Source organism: Sinocyclocheilus anshuiensis, unplaced genomic scaffold (genome assembly GCF_001515605.1).
Source record: "Sinocyclocheilus anshuiensis isolate Anshui unplaced genomic scaffold, SAMN03320099.WGS_v1.1 scaffold1272, whole genome shotgun sequence".
In the NCBI taxonomy this organism is placed as follows: Eukaryota; Metazoa; Chordata; class Actinopteri; order Cypriniformes; family Cyprinidae; genus Sinocyclocheilus; species Sinocyclocheilus anshuiensis.
The window spans coordinates 847,881-866,486 of NW_015547713.1; the positions used below are offsets into that span (position 1 = coordinate 847,881).

At 38.1% G+C, this 18,606-nt stretch overlaps 1 protein-coding gene across 4 annotated transcripts in view; it reads right to left on the reverse strand.

The window, feature by feature from the left end:
• The window catches only part of LOC107704102 (CCR4-NOT transcription complex subunit 10), a 16,562-nt gene extending 5,295 nt beyond the window's left edge, over nt 1-11,267 (reverse strand). For 2 of the 4 annotated variants that reach the window (XM_016506955.1, XM_016506952.1), the window contains exons 1-13: nt 11,116-11,267; nt 10,528-10,619; nt 10,253-10,414; nt 10,025-10,175; nt 9,721-9,863; nt 8,276-8,362; nt 7,952-8,035; nt 7,701-7,818; nt 7,273-7,422; nt 6,909-7,114; nt 6,013-6,134; nt 5,529-5,708; nt 5,316-5,396 (exon numbers count right to left, since the gene is read on the reverse strand). In XM_016506955.1, coding sequence (XP_016362441.1) covers nt 5,316-5,396; nt 5,529-5,708; nt 6,013-6,134; nt 6,909-7,114; nt 7,273-7,422; nt 7,701-7,818; nt 7,952-8,035; nt 8,276-8,362; nt 9,721-9,863; nt 10,025-10,175; nt 10,253-10,414; nt 10,528-10,619; nt 11,116-11,134 — 1,595 coding nt within the window. In that variant the 5' untranslated portion in view covers nt 11,135-11,267. The remainder of the gene's footprint in view (nt 1-5,315; nt 5,397-5,528; nt 5,709-6,012; nt 6,135-6,908; nt 7,115-7,272; nt 7,423-7,700; nt 7,819-7,951; nt 8,036-8,275; nt 8,363-9,720; nt 9,864-10,024; nt 10,176-10,252; nt 10,415-10,527; nt 10,620-11,115) is intronic. The other 2 variants (XM_016506953.1, XM_016506954.1) reach the window with 2 other exon arrangements.
• Between the last annotated feature and the right edge of the window lie 7,339 nt (nt 11,268-18,606).

Below are 18,606 nucleotides of genomic sequence, written 5' to 3' on the forward strand. Positions count from 1 at the left end.
ATGTGAGAGCTCTCAGACCCTGCATAGACAGCAACGCAACTGTAATGTTCCCAGGTCCAGAAATGTAGTAAGGACATCGGTAAAACAGTCCATGTGACATCAGTGGCTCAACTTCAATTTTGCAAAGCTACGAGAATACTTTTTGAGGGAAAATAAAACAAAAATAACAATTTATTTAACAATTCTTCTCCCCCGAGTTACGTCTTCCGCCATTTTGGAGAATACCAAGAGCGTAATCGACGTAATCAGCGTTGTTTACGCTTAGGGGAAAGCGTGCATATGCATTGTGATACTCTCCAAAATGGCGAAAGATAGTAACTCGGGGGGAGAAGAGTTGTTGAATAAAGTTGTTATTTTTGTGTTCTTTGTGCACAAAAAGTATTCTCGTAGCTTCGCAAAATTGAAGTGGATCCACTGATGTCACATGGACTGTTTTACCGATGTCCTTACTACGTTTCTCGACCTGGGAACATTAGAGTTGCATTGCTGTCTATGCAGGGTCATAGAGATCTCATGACAGAATTTTCATTTTTGGGTGAACTATCCCTTTAAATTAACACTCTAATTAGCAACTGTTGCATTTTATGTTGTTAATACAGACTAAAGTGTATTGAATTAATCTATTTCTAAACTGTTATGATCATATTAGTAAAGGGAACTTGAAGGTGGGACTTCACATATGTTGGCTATGTTTGGAATAGCATAATACCATTTGTGACTAAATTTGTTACAATGTGCAGTATTCAGACCTGATTCCTGAAATACTGCACAATGCTCTTCTTGACCAGTGTGATGAATAAACTGGAAGAATTATCAGCTGTCATTTATTTTTGGCTCATTATTTATATGGCAAAAGTGAAGATGTTTTATTAGAAGAAAATCAGATGTAAAAATGTAGCCATTTATAACAAAATTAACATGCTGAGGTCATGTGACAAATGTAGCATACTACTGCTTGAAACGTGTATTGTATATATTGTGTTCTGCTTCACATACTATTTTTAATACAGTGGGTGTAGAAAAGAATCACCCCCCTTTAAAATAATCACATTTTGTTGCTTTGCAGCCTGAAATGAAAACGGGCACAGTTTTTATTTTATCCAGCTTAATTTAGTCAGTGCAAATTATAACATTCAAGTGAAAGATATACAGTGGGGAAAATATTTATTTGATCCCCTGCTGATTTTGTAAGTTTGCCCACTTAAAAAGAAATGAAGGCTCTGTCATTTTTTATGGTAGGTTTATTTTAACAGAGAGAGACAGAATATGAACCAAAAATCCAGAAAAAAACACATTATATAAAGGTTAGAAATTGATTTGCATTTCAGTGAGTGAAATAAGTATTTGATCCCCAACCAACCAGCAAGAATTCTGGCTCCCACAGATTGGTTATGTGCCCATGTGGAACATAGATTAGTCCTGCCACTTTAAGAAGTTACTCCTAATGTCAGCTCGTTAGGTGTATAAAACACCTGTCCACACAATCTGTATCTTCCATGGGGTAAGGATGATCATGAGAAAGGTGAGGGATCAGCCCCGAACTACACGGGAGGCGCGGTGCGATTATTCGGAAATGGAAGAAATACAAAACAACCATCAATCAGCCTCGGTCTGGAGCTCCGTGCAAGATCTTGCCTCATGGGGTAAGGATGATCATGAGAAAGGTGAGTGATCAGCCCAGAACTACACGGGAGGAGCTTATTAATGATCTTAAGGCAGTTGGGACCACAGTCACCAAGCAAAACATTGGGAACACACTACGCCGCAATGGACTGAAATCCTGCAGTGCCCGCAAGGTCCCCCTGCTCAAGAAGGCACATGTACAGGCCCATTTAAAGTTTGCCAAAGAACATCTAAGGCCATGTTCACACGTACACAGATATTTTTTATAAACTGAGTTTTTCCTTCTCCCGTTTTAAAAAAAATCTCCGTCCACATGAAAACGCAAATGCGTGCTATGAAGCACTGTCAAGAGCATGCCAAACCAACAGGTGGCGCTATAATCTCAACCGTAAAGCCATGTTGGCCAATCAGAAGCCTGAAAAAGTTTCCAGTAGGCAGAGATAACAGTGCATGCTCTGATGTCACAAGCCAAAATCTACGGTTTCGTGGTCTACACGATAACACTGCAACCGGAGTTTTTGAAAATCTTCACCCTGGCAGGAGTTTTCAAAAATGTTAGGTTTCAGTGACCTGGTGCTGCGTTCGCATGTGGACGAACGGCCAAACCGCATAGAAAAAGTTGCGGTTTTGAAAATATCACGTTCCTGTGGACAGGGCCTAAATGATTCAGAGAAGGCTTGGGAGAAAGTGCTGTGGTCAGATGAGACCAAAATTGAGCTCTTTGGCATTAACTCGACTCGCCGTGTTTGGAGGGAGAGAAGTGCTCTGTGCTTGCCAACAAGGGGTTCTGCACCAAGTACTAAGTCATATTTTGCATGGGGATCAAATACTTATTTTACTCACTGAAATGCAAATCAATTTTTACCTTTATATAATGTGTTTTTTCTGGATTTTTTTGGTTGATATTCTGTGTCTATCCATTAAAATAAACCTACCATAAAAATTACAGACCCTTCATTTCTTTGTAAGTGGGCAAACTAGTTTAAACTCTAAAATATTTTCCCCACTGTAACACCAACATGTCAGAAAAAAAAAAAAATAAAATAAAAAAAACAGAATCACTGAGTTGGAAAAAGGATCGCCCCCTTCCAAAAAATGACTTGTAAACTCAATCAGGTGTAGCTAATCACCTTCTCAATGGCAAACAAATCTATTTGACTTTCAACTGTGATCAGCTGTGGTCATTTTGATTAGCTCAGCATGAAAAGAGCTTTCCTGGAGCATTTCAGTCCTTGGTAGTGCAACTGAAGCAAACAATCAACTCTGGGTGGCAAGGCACTGTCAAAAGATCTCCGGGATAAAGTTGTGGACAGGCACAAGTCAGGAGATGGATACAAAAAAAAAAAAAATTATTAAATAAAAAAATAATAGGCTTTATCAATGCCTAGAAGCACAGTGAAGTCTATTATTAAGAAGGGGAAGGTATTTGGTACAACACAGATCCTCCCTGGATCAGGACGTCGTTCCAAACTGGATGAAAGAGCTGGAGGAAACTGGTCAGAGAGGCTACCAAGAGGCCAACAGCAACTCTGAAGCAGCTGCAGGAATTTTTGGCAAAGAGTGGTCATTGTGTGCATGTGAAAACAATATCACAAATTCTCCACAAATGTGGCTTGTATGGGAGGGCTGCAAGAAAAATGCCACATGCAGTCACGACTGAGCTTTGCCATTCTGATTTGAAGATTCTGAGGCAAAACGGAGCACACAGTGGTTGAAGGAGAAAAAGATGAATGTCCTTGCACAGCCTAGTCAGAGTCCAAACTTAAACCCCACTGAAAATCTGTGGAATGACTTGAAGACTGCAGTCCACAAACGGTCACTAGGGCTGAACCACCCCTTTAAAATATTTCCTAATAGAAAACAGTTATGTTGAATAGTAAAAATATTTCAAAATGTTACTGTTTTTGCTGTATTTTGGATCAAATAAATGCAGGCTTGGTGAGCAGAAGATAATTATTTAAAAAACATTAAAAATATTACGGTTCAAAAACTTTTGACTGGTATGTTAGCTATACCTATAGTTTGAAGTTAAAGATATTAATAATTAATAAGGTGAGTCTGAGATGTTTATTTGAGAGTGATTTCACATTTCTTGTTTGTATGAAGGCTAAATGTATTAAATAGTTTTATAGGAAGAGGTTTCATAGACTTGGCAAATAAATTTTTCATAAGTTTGTAGGTACAGACATCTGTTGTAGGTGTTTTTGGCAGTTTTTCTGAGGCTTTTTTAAATAGTGTTCATATCGATATCGGAATTATATTGTATCGACCGAAATTAAGAAATATATCGTGATATAAATTTTGGCCATATCGTCCAGCCCTAGCGTGGCGGCGCTCGTTCACTGAAGTCTAGCGGAGAATCCCAAAGCAGAAGGCTCATGCACTTCTGACAGAAAAATGGAAATATTTCCATGGCTTTCTAACATTTACAGATGGAGAATATACCTGTGAAATGTAAGTTATGCATTCAGGAAGACAGCACATCTCAAACACATTAAACAGCGCGAGTAGCCTAGCGTCTCTGTCAGCGGCACACGCAGCCTTTCTGTCAGAGCATATCACGGGCCGAGCCACTTAAACTAATATGCAAAACATAACTATAAACTATGTCTTACCAGTTTTTAAAGGCCTTAATATAAAGCTAGTCACATGTTTAGAACAAATTGGATCATGCACTTTCTCCGCAGCAGCTCAGTCTGTGTCCTCCGCTATATTTTCAGATGCGCTTGTATCAAACTACTGTATATCGATATAAACTGTATTGCCTCATATCGAATCGCTTATATAAAAAAGATATCGATATATCGTACAAACGCGATATACCACCCAGCCCTAACGGTCATCATCAAATTTAACTGTACTTGAGCACTTCCTCAAAGAAGAGTGGGCAAATATTGCAAAGTCTAGCTGTGCAAAGTTAGTAGACATATATCCCAACAGACTAAAGGCTGTAATTAAAGCAAAAGGTGGTTTCAACAAAATACTGACTTTTTCCAACTCAGTGATTCAGTTTTTTTTTTTTTTTTTGACATGTTGGTGTATATCTTTCACTTGGATCTTATAAGTTGTACTGAGTAAATACAGCTGGATAAAACAAAAACTGTGTCCATCTTCATTTCAGGCTGCAAAGCAACAAAATGTGATTATTTTAAAGGGGGGTGATTCTTTTCTATACCCACTGTATATGATAAATACTGTTTATATAACAAAAACTTGTTTCTCATGAGTCAGGCAATGTGTGTTTAAAAAAAAAAAAAACGTTTAAGATTTAAACGTGGCCCAATGGAGGATTCAGCTTTCTGATCGGGCAAGTGCCCCCTTGAGGAAAAAGTGATTTTCATTTGCTTAAAACAAGCTTAAAACAAGAAAAGAAAAACTGCCAATGGGGTAAGAAAAGAAGCTTAATTTAAAGGGAAAGCACATCTATTTTTCTTACCCCTTTTGCAAATATTTATTCTTGTTTTAAGCATAAACGCCCTTAAATTTGATTTAACATAAGACTTAGTATCTTAAGTCATTTTGCTTCTGAAGTAAATGTTTCTTGATTTAGGAATGTTTATTTGTACTGGACAACAACATCAGCCACACAATTGGCTGAGCCAAATCAAATGTTAAAAGTCATTCAAATCTTCTTCAGGCTAATTTTATGATATGAGAGAAATTAATTCCAGAAAAGTCTCCTGTAACCTCACCTGAGATTCTCCACCTCCTGCTTTCTCAAGGGTGATGAGGGGGCAGCAGGAATGAACTTGTCTCCCTCTTGAGTCTTCCCACTGTCATCCAAAGAAAAATTCAAACATCACCGGATTATTAAAGGGTGAAAAGAGTTTATCTGGTAAGTTCTTTTTCTAGTTTGGGATCTGTTATTGTAAGCATTAGTGTTTCATGCATTTATGAACATGTACCTGCAGGCATCACTGGTCTCGCTGCTGCTTTCTGTGCTGCCTGACTGACTGCAGCTCTTGGAGCCGTTGTCAGGTTTGCTATCGTGCTGTTGGTGCTCTGGGAGCAAGAGCAAAGCGTTACGCAGACAGATCGCTGCAAACTCCATACTGGCCACTGGGATTGCTGCTGACTGGCCCTCACTGCACACAAACACAAATGGGTAAATCCATTTTAGCATGCCAAGTGCATCAGAAAGACTTTTACTATGGATTTTTAATAAGGTTGAAACCTAAAAGGCATGATACGGCTCTGTAAGAAATCACTTAATGACTTTAAATGCTACTTCTGTGAATAAAAGCAACAGGATGACACCTTCTGGAGACACTGTGACATTACAATATTTTCAGCAATTTGAAGTGTAGTTACACTGCTCCAACCAGGCAGACAACACCATTATTAACTAGTAAATGTCAAGGCCCATTAGGTTGAATCACTCTTCCTCACCTGTAGATGGTGTTCTGTGCGGACTGTGATGCTAAAACAATCTTGCGATGGTAGCCTTGCCCAACAACAGCCTGCACAATCCCCTTTTTACTGGGTAAACCTTTTGTTTCCTGCTCCGAGCTCTGAAGGAAGCAAAAAAAGGTCATAAATACATGCATCACCATCTGAAATATTTATACTGTAAATTGTTTTGGTGTGGAAAAACTGTTTGCTAATATTTTATACTGTTGTCATTTAGGCATTTTATGGGAACAGGTCTTCAAGGTCATTCAAACATTTGGGGTCAGTAAGATTCTAATGTTTTTGAAAGAACATTACAAAGAAATAAAAAAAGTCTCTTAAGCTCACCAAAGCTGTTTCTATTTGATCAAAAACACAATAAATATTTTTTATTTAGTGGAATATTTTTCAATTTAAACTGATTCATATTTTTTATATATATTTTAAAATGTAAGTAATTGCTGTGATGGCAAAGCTGAAACAACCATTCCTCTAGACTTTACATGATCTTTCAGAAATCATTCTAATAAGGTGATTTGATGCTCGAGAAATATTTCTTATTATCAGTGTTGAAAACAGTTGTGCTGCTTAATATTTATGCTTTTTTTTTTTCTTCTTTTTTTGGAAACGGTGATACTTTTTTTTTTTCTTCAGGATTCTTTGATTCCTGAAGATTCTTTTGATTCTTTTAATTTTTCCTTCCTTCCTTCCTTACAAAAACAAACCATCAATAAAAATAAAAAATGATTAATTTCTTATTTAAAAAAAATAAATAATCTTACTGACGCCAAACTTCTGAACGCCAGTGTAAGTGTTCAACCTGTTTGAGTACACCAAGTTTTTCCAAAGGTCTTTCATACTAATTTTTAAATACATATGTGGGTTAATGCCTGTACCCCTTTATTAGCTGTGATGCAGCATTCTGCGAGTCTGAGCCAGAGTCGAGGGTTTGAGTGATACACCTGCACTGCCTCCATCAGACACTCAAACGCTGCCAGTGGTCGGCCGATATGAAGTAACTGAATCCCACAGTTATACAGCAGTTCATAGCGCTTATTAGCTAACAGAGCACACATGGGGATGCCTGTGAACTTCTTAGCTGCTGTGGGGAAAAAATAATTAATTAACAAGCTGCAAAATATAAATTTCTTATACAGTTTGCAAAAATCTGCATATATATCTATTATCACACTGAGAGGTGTGGTCTATCACAGAGCCTGTTGTATGATCTGGCATGTGAAAGGTCATTATTTCGCTTACCCTGCCCATTACTGCCATCACCAAGCTGGGCGCATACGTGGTCATTTTCTTGAAGTGCTTTTTTAAAGTAAAAAAGACCCAGATTGTGCTTCCCCATGGCAAAATGGATACAACCAAGATTATTCCAGAACATACACCTCACGCATTCACCTTTAAATGGGAGAAGACAAATCTGAATAAAAATATTCCAGGAAAGGAAACTTTTTGATTAATGAATAAGGTTTTTAACAAAACATGTATCGACATTTCTAAGGTGTATTTTGCATGCTTGGTATCACTTCTTGGAGCAAAACATTAATTGATTATAGTGTACAAACAATGATTATAGTGTACAAATATCTCAGATAAAACCAAAAAAGAAATGTTTGGAGATTAGAATGGGGATCTTTTCTTTTTAAAGCATATATGCGTGGTTTTTAACTGTGTACCTGTTTTCAAGGGTCCTGGATGCTCTGCGATATTTGAACTGTTGAGGAGTTTCACAGCTTTACGATAATTTCCCCTCAAATACTCAAAATTACTCTTCAGGAAGAGTGAGGGCGCAGACTGAAGGAGAAATGTGCAAATACAGTCAGCCGACAAAAGTTACATTACAAGTGTATTACATGTGCAGGTAAACCTGAGCAACATATACAGTATGTATGTAATGCATGAATCAGTTGGTTGTGAATCTACTCACATTTCCAGATGTGTTCATCACAGATTTGATTTCCCGTTTACAGGCCTTCAGTGACTTCATCTGGATATAGGCTCGCACTTTATACTGCACACACACAATTTTTAGACACACTGTTGTTGCTCATGGTTATTTGCTGATCAGCATACATTGTAGCATTTTAGATTCAGAGTTAGCTTTCTGAACATATTCAACTTAATTTAGAACTAATTAACAGTCTAACTCTATCACAAACCTTTATTATTTCAAGTTATGCTGAATCTTAATGCTGTAAATTGGCACCAAGCCCTGAACAAGTTCAACATTCATTATGCTCACAGCTCTCACCTGGTGCATCTTTGATTTAGCTGCCTCGATCATAGCTGTGAACTCTGCTTTCAGAGAAGAAGACTCCTTATTTGTGCTGTAGGTACTCTGTAAATGACACATGATCCAAAAAAGTTAAAAGTCGAGAGAACAGAATCTGGAGCAACAACTCTCAATTTATCATCTCACAAAACTGGCATATTAACCCATTCTTTACTTTCTAGGGCATGGTCTCATGAGCTACAGCCAGAAGCCAAATTTTACAAACACTGACTGATAATTCAAAATGCTTTCTATCACTTTGGCAAACGAATATGTAAGGTACACTTCTGTTCAAAGGTTTGAAAGCAGTAAGATTTATATTCGAAAGAAATTAGTATATTTATTAAGCAAGGATGCATTAAATTGATCGGTAACACTTTAGATTAGGGAACGCTATACTAGTTGCTTATTAGCATATTGGCTGTTTATTAGTACTTATAAAGCACATATTAATGCCTTATTCTGCATGACCATATTCTATATCCCTTAACCCTAATACCCAAACATAACTACTACAACAATTACCTTAATATCAATAAGCGGAAAATTAGGAGTTTATTAAGGGAAAACTCTTAGTTAATAGTGAATATGTGTTCCCCTAATCTAAAGTGTTACCAACTTACCAACCAATCAAAAGTGACAGTTAAAATGTATGTTACAAAAAATGTTAGAAAATATTTTCAAAAAGGTGCTGTTCTTTTGAACTTCCTGTATAAATAAATAAAATATATTAATATTAAATATCAATATATAGTTTTTTATTCAGTTCTATGCAACAGAATCTGATTTAACTGATTTTTTTTTTTTTTATTATTATCCAAATAAAGTATAGTCCTACAAAGCTATTATTTTCAGAGCATGTGAGCAGAGCACTGTGTCAGGAGAGGGTAGCCCAGTACAGCTGTTACAGCACAGTAGTGCTATTGCGAACAGGAACAAGTATACTACATAGAAATTTTGAAATAGAAATAGCAGACTTTGCTTTTCCGGTGAGCATGAGCAGTGCATGATTGTAAAGTGCTTTGGGTGTACAGCAATACACAATAAAGCGCTATAGAAATTCCTCTTTCATTCATTCATCAATACATGATTGGAGCATTCATACAGGCCGTGAGCAACTCAACGGAACGCACATTCATAGAGTGGAATATTGAGCGGAGCGTCACACTGTGCAGGGACAACGGCTAGAGGGAGAATGAAACCTGCGTGCTAAACACTGTGAGGCACACCATATATTTTTGGCCAAAAACCGAAAATGCCATTTCCTGCCACTAATTTTCTGCGGCCAAAATTTCGGTGCATCCCTAGTTAAAATGCACTTTTTGTTAAATTACACATCTGCAACAACACTTTAAAAATTCTAGTGAGACAGGGCGAAAGAATAAAAAAATTAAAATGATTGGGAAGAGCCATATATCTCTCACCTCTCCTTTGCCATTTTTGCTGTTCCCATCCTTCACAGTGAGCTTCTCCAGCACAGCCAACAGGTGCAGTGCCTTCTCTGGCTGGAAGGTGAGCAAGTATAGATCCACCAACAAGAAACAAACGGCCTGAGCAAACTTTTCTTCTAGGACAGAGAAACCCATCAAGCCATGCCACACTACTGCACCAGACCAGTTAAAACACTAAATACTTTTGGTGCTAGTCCAAGTGCAGTAAAAAAAAAAAAAACTTAATTGTTCAACACTCTACTGTACAAGAAGTTTTCATTTGCATTCTGAAACATACCAAAAGGTTCAAGAAACTGGTAGAGCTTCTCCCCGATGGATATAGATTCTGAATACTGTCGCATGTGGTAATGGATCACAGCTTGATTGTAGTTGAGAATACTGTTCTCGACATCATCCAAACCATCAATATCGTCCACAGCTGTATGCATCTGCAAACAGCGATCAATTAGCATCAGTACTCTAATGACAAGGCTTATAAGAATGATATAATGAGTTAATATCAAACCTGATTCTTCAAGGTAATTAACGTCTGCTTCAGGGTGCTAGTTGTTGTCTGCCCACTTTTATAAAACTCAGTGATCGCTTTATTCATTGTAACCTTGTAGTCCTCTTTGTTAAGCTCCTGAAGGCTGTCAAGGTGTTTCAGGGACTCGTCATGGCTTCCAGCCTAAAGAGACATCACTTTATAACATCAACAATGACCTCCAGAAACAACCATAGATACAATCGCCTGCTCAGATTATTATTATTTTACCTTAAAGGATTATTATTATTTTTTACCTTAAATGCCTCAAAAGCATTGGTTGCCATCTCCTTCTCTTGATCGGAGATCCCAGGAGATGAAACACTGTCATGTTTCATGTCACCAGCATCTTGAGAGAGAACAGATGCAGTTTAGTGACAGATGCTTGACTCAAATCATGCAGTAAGTTACTTACTGACAGCAATAACCAGCATTTATGACGGAAAACCATCTACAAATTTAAACTTGTATAACAAATACAACTTTGACCTTTGTAATGGAAGTTTTTTGTTTTTTTTAAATAACTGTCAAAAACGAAAATCGTAATATGCTTAAAAGCATTTCTTACAGCATAAACAAATTGCACAAACATAACTGACAATGTATTGCATGTACAGTACAAACAGTATTAGGCCAGTTCATTCATAGCAGTTAGCCATCTATTTAGGTCTCTTTACTCATTATTAGCCAGATTACAAATTTTTAACCTAATAAGATACATGTATACGAATACAACTACTAAATAAGTATTTGCTCGAGGAAAACCATCTGTTTACATTCCCGGTAGCGCTCAGCAACAGCTGCAGTGTTTATCAGACTGACTGAATATTACACACTCCGCTCACCTGAGCCTGTTTCAGCCATTCCTTCAAATGTATGGACGTTAATATTCTTTTACAACAGGTAAAGATGTAAGCTAATTCCACAACTTGAATACACTTTAGAGAAAAGTAGAAGGTGTGTCTCTCCACTGCAGATTCGGAATTCCGCCATGAATATTACCCACAACCGCTGCGCGAGTGTTTTAAACCAGCCTTTATGTACGCGATCGCCACAGAGCGGTGTGGAGGATGAATTGCAGCTGATTGTCGCTTAACGCGTGCTCAACGTTCAAGCGACTAGGACAAAATAATACTAACAAGAGATATTATTAAAATAAAATGAAAAATCAAATTGAGGAAAGATAGTTGAACAAATTTTTTTCACAGTGTTTCAGGAATCTATTAGATTTTTTATTGTTAGTTAAACAAAAAGACTTGAGCAGTGAGTCTACCGCAATCAAAAAACGTGAAAGAGAAGGAAGTGAGCCTATACGTTTTTGTTTATGGATGAAAAATTTGCCAAACAAAATTTAAAAAAAAAGAAGTTAAAAATATATACAATAATATGTTTCATATTAAAGGACTATGAAAAGATTGGGGGGTGTTTAAGTAGCCTATAAATTAGACCTAAATTACTTAACCAATTCAAAAGAATACACTGTAAAAAAAAAAAAAAAGTAACATTTACGGTAAAAAAACGGCAGCTGTGGTTGCCGGAATTTTACCGTAAAAAAATACGGTAGCAACGTTTTAGGTTTTACGGTTTTAACTTAAATTTACAGTTAAATACCGTAATTTCATTAACTGATATAATGTTAATATACCAACCTATAGAAGTACTGAAATCTGTTTTGTACATTTGTAATAGACTGATAACCACCAAAAGCAGGTGGTGATGAGAAAGTCACATGATGAACCAAAGCCCATCACAAGCAGCTTTTAAATAATAACATATATAGAAGATGCACAGTGTCATTCACACAAACACGAAACCCCATCATGAAACTGAAATAATGCAATAAACATTCATTTAACAACATTAGGTGTAACACACAACCCTAATGTACACAACAGTTAAGAAAAAACTAAGAAGAAACATAGTTATTTCAACAAAAAAACATCAAATTTGAAATGTAACGCAGGGAATTCTGGGAATGTCAATTTACGGTTATTCACTGTAAATAATACGGTCTTTTTCACTTCCAAAAATGGTATACTAAAATTAATGTCCAATACATGTAATGTCCAATACAGTTTTTCATGTATATAGTAGGGGAATTTAGCATTAACCATTTAACAGGTTTTTACTGTAGCATTTTTACAGTCTTTTACCGTTAAATTCACGGTCATTTTTTACAGTGTAGAATAAATGTTTTAATCCCTCTGCGATATACCCTTTGGTGATATGCTTTGTGTTGGTCGAGGATACTGAACCATCAGTATCCTCCAATTGTGTCAATCAGATCCTGTATTCTGAGCAATGGGTGACGGTTTAGGGAGGTAATCAATACAGAGCCTCAGCTTGCCATCTTTTTTTGTGGACACAGACTACTGGAGTGGTGTATGGCGACTTTGATCCAACGATCCATCCTTTTGCCAAGAGATCCTGTATGTAGCCCTTCATCTCGCTGAATATTGCTGAATATGCCCTCTGAACTATCCTCTCAATCCATTGTAATGTTCCAATCACTGTGCCACATGGCAGGTTCACATCACCCACTGTGCTATTTCTGATTAGTTTGGCAACACAAGGGTCACTTTGGGGTTGTATGTTTAAGAGTCCCTCTCCAATGTCCAAGCATCTTAAAAGACTATTTTCATGAGGCTCAAACAAGACTGCCGAGTCAGACTGTGCCATCTTCGAAGGGATTCAGCACTTCACCCAAGCCCGGATAACTACACCTCTTGGAACAAACTTCAAGCGCCCGTCTCCATCATCTTCTTCAGCGGCTCGGACAACCTTAACTAAAGTTTGTGCCTTTTCACAAGGGATATCAATAGCTCCGGCCAGTAGTGAGGTAAGTGTTGGCATCTGTTGTTCAGACTGCCCCTGAATCAGTTCTTCAACTAAGTTGAAACCCAGGAGTAGTCTCTCAATTGGCATCTTCGTCCATGCACCGCAGACAGCACTGTAAGCTGTCTAAGTTGGTTGACTGGTGGAACATTGGCAGCCACCCTCACTTCGTACAGGCATGGAGTGCTGTATGGCGTCTACCATGCTAGTGAGAGTGTCGATCCTAGTGGTAAGCTGTTTAATTGGATCGTCCTGACCTTTTTTTGTAGCAGCCTCTTTTGCAGCTTTCATGTACCTGTCTGGTTCATCCCTAACTTGGGCACTACTAGCTATGGACATTTTTGCTCTGGTTGGTGGGCACAGTCGGCGTCTCATTTTTGTTGCTTGTGATCTTCATAACATGTCTGATGATAGCATCGTTGATTACATCACTGTCCGCTAACAAGGGATTCAACTCGCTATGAATATCTTTACACCTGTGGCTTAGGCCCTTGTAAATGGTGTGTAGGAACACATCCTGTACTATAGCTGCACAATGCTTCCTGTCTGAGTCAGCTTACTTCGCCACATGCTTCAATCTGCTTCAATTCCATGACTTGAACTGCTGGGGTGTTCTGTGTTTTCAGTTCTCTGCTTCTCCGGTCCCCAAAATGTGATTGTAAGAACCCTTTTAAATCAGCTACATTCACATCAGCCTTGATTATCAACATGTCCTTAAAAACCTGGTTTGATAATTCGCAGCACCCTTTGGACAATGTCAACTTTGCAAAAGTTCTCTTTCAGGCCGCTGTCTATTTGTCTGCACACATTGTTGTATGATGTCTGAAGAGTGATCCCCAATCTGGCCTCTGTGTATCTTAAACTTATGTGGTTGAATGTATGGAAGTCCCCCAAGGGGAAAGCAAAGTTATGAGCTACATGTCTGGATCATTCAGTCTTGTTCACATGTGGTGTAGCAGCACCCCTCTGTACTACAGGTTGGGCCATGCCAATGTGCTGTGTGGGTGTTGTCATGTACTGGAATATTTCCTACTAAGTGCTTCATACTCTGCAAGCATTTTTACTTATATCTGTGCTTGTTCTAGGTTCAGTGCCCGGTTGCTGAAAGCACATTAAGTGTAATTTTCCCTTGCAGAAAATAACCCTTAAGTGTTATCCACATATGGGATTTAGAACGTTCGGTTGACGTCACATAACTGCCAAATTCAAACTGTGCTTTCGTGCTTTGGCTTGCGCTGCACTTGTCATATAATCACAACTATGCAGTGTTTTCAACTACATAATGTTTATTTTAGGTTTCAGACATTTAAATACACATAAGTACTTGTAAAACAATACATTTAGAGTTAGAGTAAAATACACACAGATGTCTATGGAAGCAGCAATAACAATCTATTCAAATATAATTTGCTGATGTGTTCTATTCATATCAGATACACATATTGTAAGTAACTATAAAGTTCACTCTATTCTTTTCCCAGTTCAGCAGACACTTTCGGGAGAAATTGATGAATTTACGTGCCGTAAATCCAACTGACAGGACTCTCTTAACTGCAGCGCGAACAAACTAACAAACAGCGCCCATCTCACGTTATAGATTAAGATAATTTATAAAGGTTTTTAAACGACAAAATACACTGGCTTACACGTATTTGTGAACCGGAATATCAGGTAGTTGATGAGATTGTAAGCAAGTTTGTAAATATTTTGAATAAAAAAGGAAAAACAAATTAAAAGTGATACAAGTGTCATACAGTGTTTTCGTGGCTGCGGTGTGTCACATGACAAGCATGACACATCGCCATGAAAACAATAAGGGGAAACGTTCTAAATTAACGGTCGCCTTACTCACTCACTCTGGGGGGTCAGTTAGAATATTTTAAATTTACTAATGAAAGGGTTTAAAACCGTTAAGTGTTGCATAAAGCCCCTTAAATGTCAGTTTCCTAAGTAAAATCTAAGGTTGGGAAAACTTTACCTTAAGAGTTTCATGATCATAAATTAGATGAACAGAGATGAATTATTAGATGAATTACTAATTTGTATGTTAGCACTGCATAAGGAAATAAAGCAATATAACCAATGAACTTATAACAATATAAATATTAAAAAAAAACACACACACAATGAAATACATACTTTGTGTGTATCACAAATACCTTAGTACATATCACGTATGTTTTGCTGTTACAATCTGATCCATGACACCTTGATGCATGTGCTTCATCCACTATCTCTGGAAGATGGATGGCCCCCATAGTGTCTCAGAGCTACATTTTGCTGAGGTTTCCACTTTTGACGTGGGGGTGTGTAGTCATCTTCACTCTCACTGGAGATTCATACTTGGCCCTGAGTAATCAACTGCTCACCAAGGAGCAATTTGAATTAAAGGGGTGGTTGATTGCGATTTCACTTTTTTAACGTTAGTTAGTGTGTAATGTTGCTGTTGGAGCATAAACAAAATCTGCAAAGTTGCAGCGCTGAAAGTTCAATGCAAACCGAGATATCATCTTTTAAAATTCTGGCAGTTTAATGCCTACAAAAACGACTGGTAAGGGACTACAACGAGCTTCTTCCCAGGTCCGTTACGTCACGAACCCAGATAAACCCCGCCTCCGGGAACATGCAGCAAAGGGGGCGAGGCCATGCTGTGCTGCTTTACAGAAGAGGACGAGAAAACTAGAGGTGCACGTAAAAATCTATTCATATATGAATCGCGATTCTGTCTTCTAACGATTCTAATGGATTCACAAGTTTCAAAATCAATGTTCAAAAGCAGCAGGTTCTCAATCCTGTTCCTCGCATCGCCCTGCTCTGCACAAATCACAACACACTGAGCCAGCTGACCAATCTCAGCCCATCGCGTATTTCTGAGGGAGGGGCTTCATAAAAACAGGAAATAATCGAGGCGTTTGTTAGAGAAGGGAGAGATCGGTGTGGAATAAAGGTAAATTATGTGAAAAATAATGCATTTTTTAAAAAACGAAGCATGAACTCATGTTAGACTGCACCCCATAAACACAATCAAGCCTAGAAAAAACCCAGTCAACCACCCCTTTAAAGGAACTTCAGTGGTTTTGTTCCCAGAAACTGGAGCTAAACTCTGCCGAACAGTTTCCCTCTGAAAGATAAAAGATAAAAAATAAGAATATAAAGGAGAGATGGTTGCTGGCAGAAGCCATGCATGCTGATGTTTTGTTGCAGATCTACGACTCCACCCCCTGAATTTTCCCCAGTCAAAACATATTTTACACTGCAGGACTGTGAGTTGCCAACAGGTCCAGATATTTAGCATGCCAAATATATCACGGGCAATGGCGAGGTGTCAGCGCTTCTCTCAGATTGCATTAACACACACTACGAGATTGTCGCTTACGTGAACCAGCACTGATTTGCCTCCGATTTCAGGCATTTGTCAGCAATTTCCACAAAACTGTTGGTGAGTGAATATCGGGGCTAAATTGGTGCAGTGTAAACCCAGCATTAGTTGTCACAATGAGTGATATTGACCATGGACCATGTAAAACAGCAAACCTCTGGGGAATCAGCTGCAACAAGGGAAATTGGCAGAGTCTGTAATAAAACGTGAATCAACATCGGCTTGACTTTTCAGAGTTCGTAAAAACTCAAGACACATTAAGTTTTATTTTTTGTTTTTACTTACACCGCAATAAAAAGTGTACAACCTATTTACACTAAGTGACTAGAGAATATCCATAATGCACTTTTGGGGTCTTATCAAATTAAATGATGTCAGGGATAATAAAAATGAAAAACAAAATAATAAGCGAAATGCAATCAAATAAGGTGTTTATTCAATATAAAATGAGAACAGTAAACAGGATGTAGATGGTCAGATGTAGTAGAGCAGTGATGATGAAATAACAGGCTTTGGCAGCAAGGAGCAAACTGCAATGGGATGGTGAAAAAGACTGTGTTTCCCATACAGTGATATAACTCGCTGATTAACCACCATAGTAAAGTGAATTGTTGTGGAAACTAACTAGCTAGTCACAATTGTTAGGCCATCTATCTCTCAAATGGACCATTGACACTTTTTCTACAATCTCAATTAGGAGTGTCAATGGTCCATTTGAGAGATAGGTGGCAGTAATGCACTTATAAGTCTGCGATCCGCTGTAAAGCAAGAAGAAGAAGAAGACGTTTCACTCGCCTGCTGTCGAGGACGTGCTCAGGACAGTTCAGACATTGCGGTGCATCAGAGGTAAAAAATTAAATAAATACTGTTCAGTTTCTTGCACAGACCGATCGTTTCGTGTCTTTACACATCAATGTATCGTCACAAGCCGCAGGGTTTAATTTGGTTTTGTTTGTGTGTTTTTTTGACTCTCAAAGCCGTGATTCCCATTCACTTCCATTATAAGACTGACAGACTGCAACGGTTTGAGTTAAAAATCTTTGTTTGTGTTCTACTGAAGAAACAAAGTCACCTACATCTTGGATGCCCTGGGGGTAAGCAGATAAACATCAAATTTTAATTTTTGGGTGAACTATCCCTTTAATGCAGTTTCATCTGTTAATCAACGAGTCATCATTATCTGCATGGTCTGTAAAAATACGTCTTTTGTACAGCACTCTGTCCGCCAAATAGCTCTTCATCAGCCATAGGAAATGTTTATTGTTATGCCTCATTCTGGTCATTTTATAGAAAACCATTTCCGTCTTGTTGGTACATATATTGGTACATCCCTAAGAAAAGTAATTAATTATTTGATAAAAGTGTTAAATTTGCAGATTGTATTGCTGTTCATAATAATAGTAAAAAGGAAAACACAGTAGGCTATACTGTGTATAATTACTGTATATTATTTAATCAAAATGCTGCGTGATACACGTGATTATATAAGGTAAATAGTTTTATAAACATGCAGCGCCATGAATGAGCAAAACATTCGTATGATTTACAACCCATTTAGGCGGGGCTGGGTGTCATGGTTCATGGGTTCACTGACTCATTCTCTCTCTCTGTATGTGTGTGTGTGTGTGTGTGTGTGTGTGTGCGCGCGCGCGCGCGTGTGTGTCTGTATTGGGGCTGATGAGCTGATCAGCGCCAGCTGTGGCTCATCAGCTCTGCTATTTATTACCTGTGCAATCCGTCCTGTGTTGTCAGATCGTTTGTTGTTCCTGGTTGTGTTCGAGTCTTCCTGGTCCTGCTCTTCCTCTCCTGTGGATTCTGTTCCTGTCTCTTGTGGAATTTGTGTCTGGATTTGTCTTGGAGGAACACAGCTGCCCATTTGTGTCCCGCTGCCTAAAGTGACTGTTATCTGCACTAGTGATGCAAAGTCCGATTCATTTCCGCAAACCGGTACTTTTCGGACAGCTCGACTCATTGAACCGATTCAAAAAGCCGATTTATCGGTTCCTGACGTCATCAAGCAATAACGTCTCTACGCATTTCTTTTCTAACAACTCAGTGCCATGTTGTATCAATGAAATAAGTCAATAAGACACAAATTGTGTCAACGCATATTGAAACATTA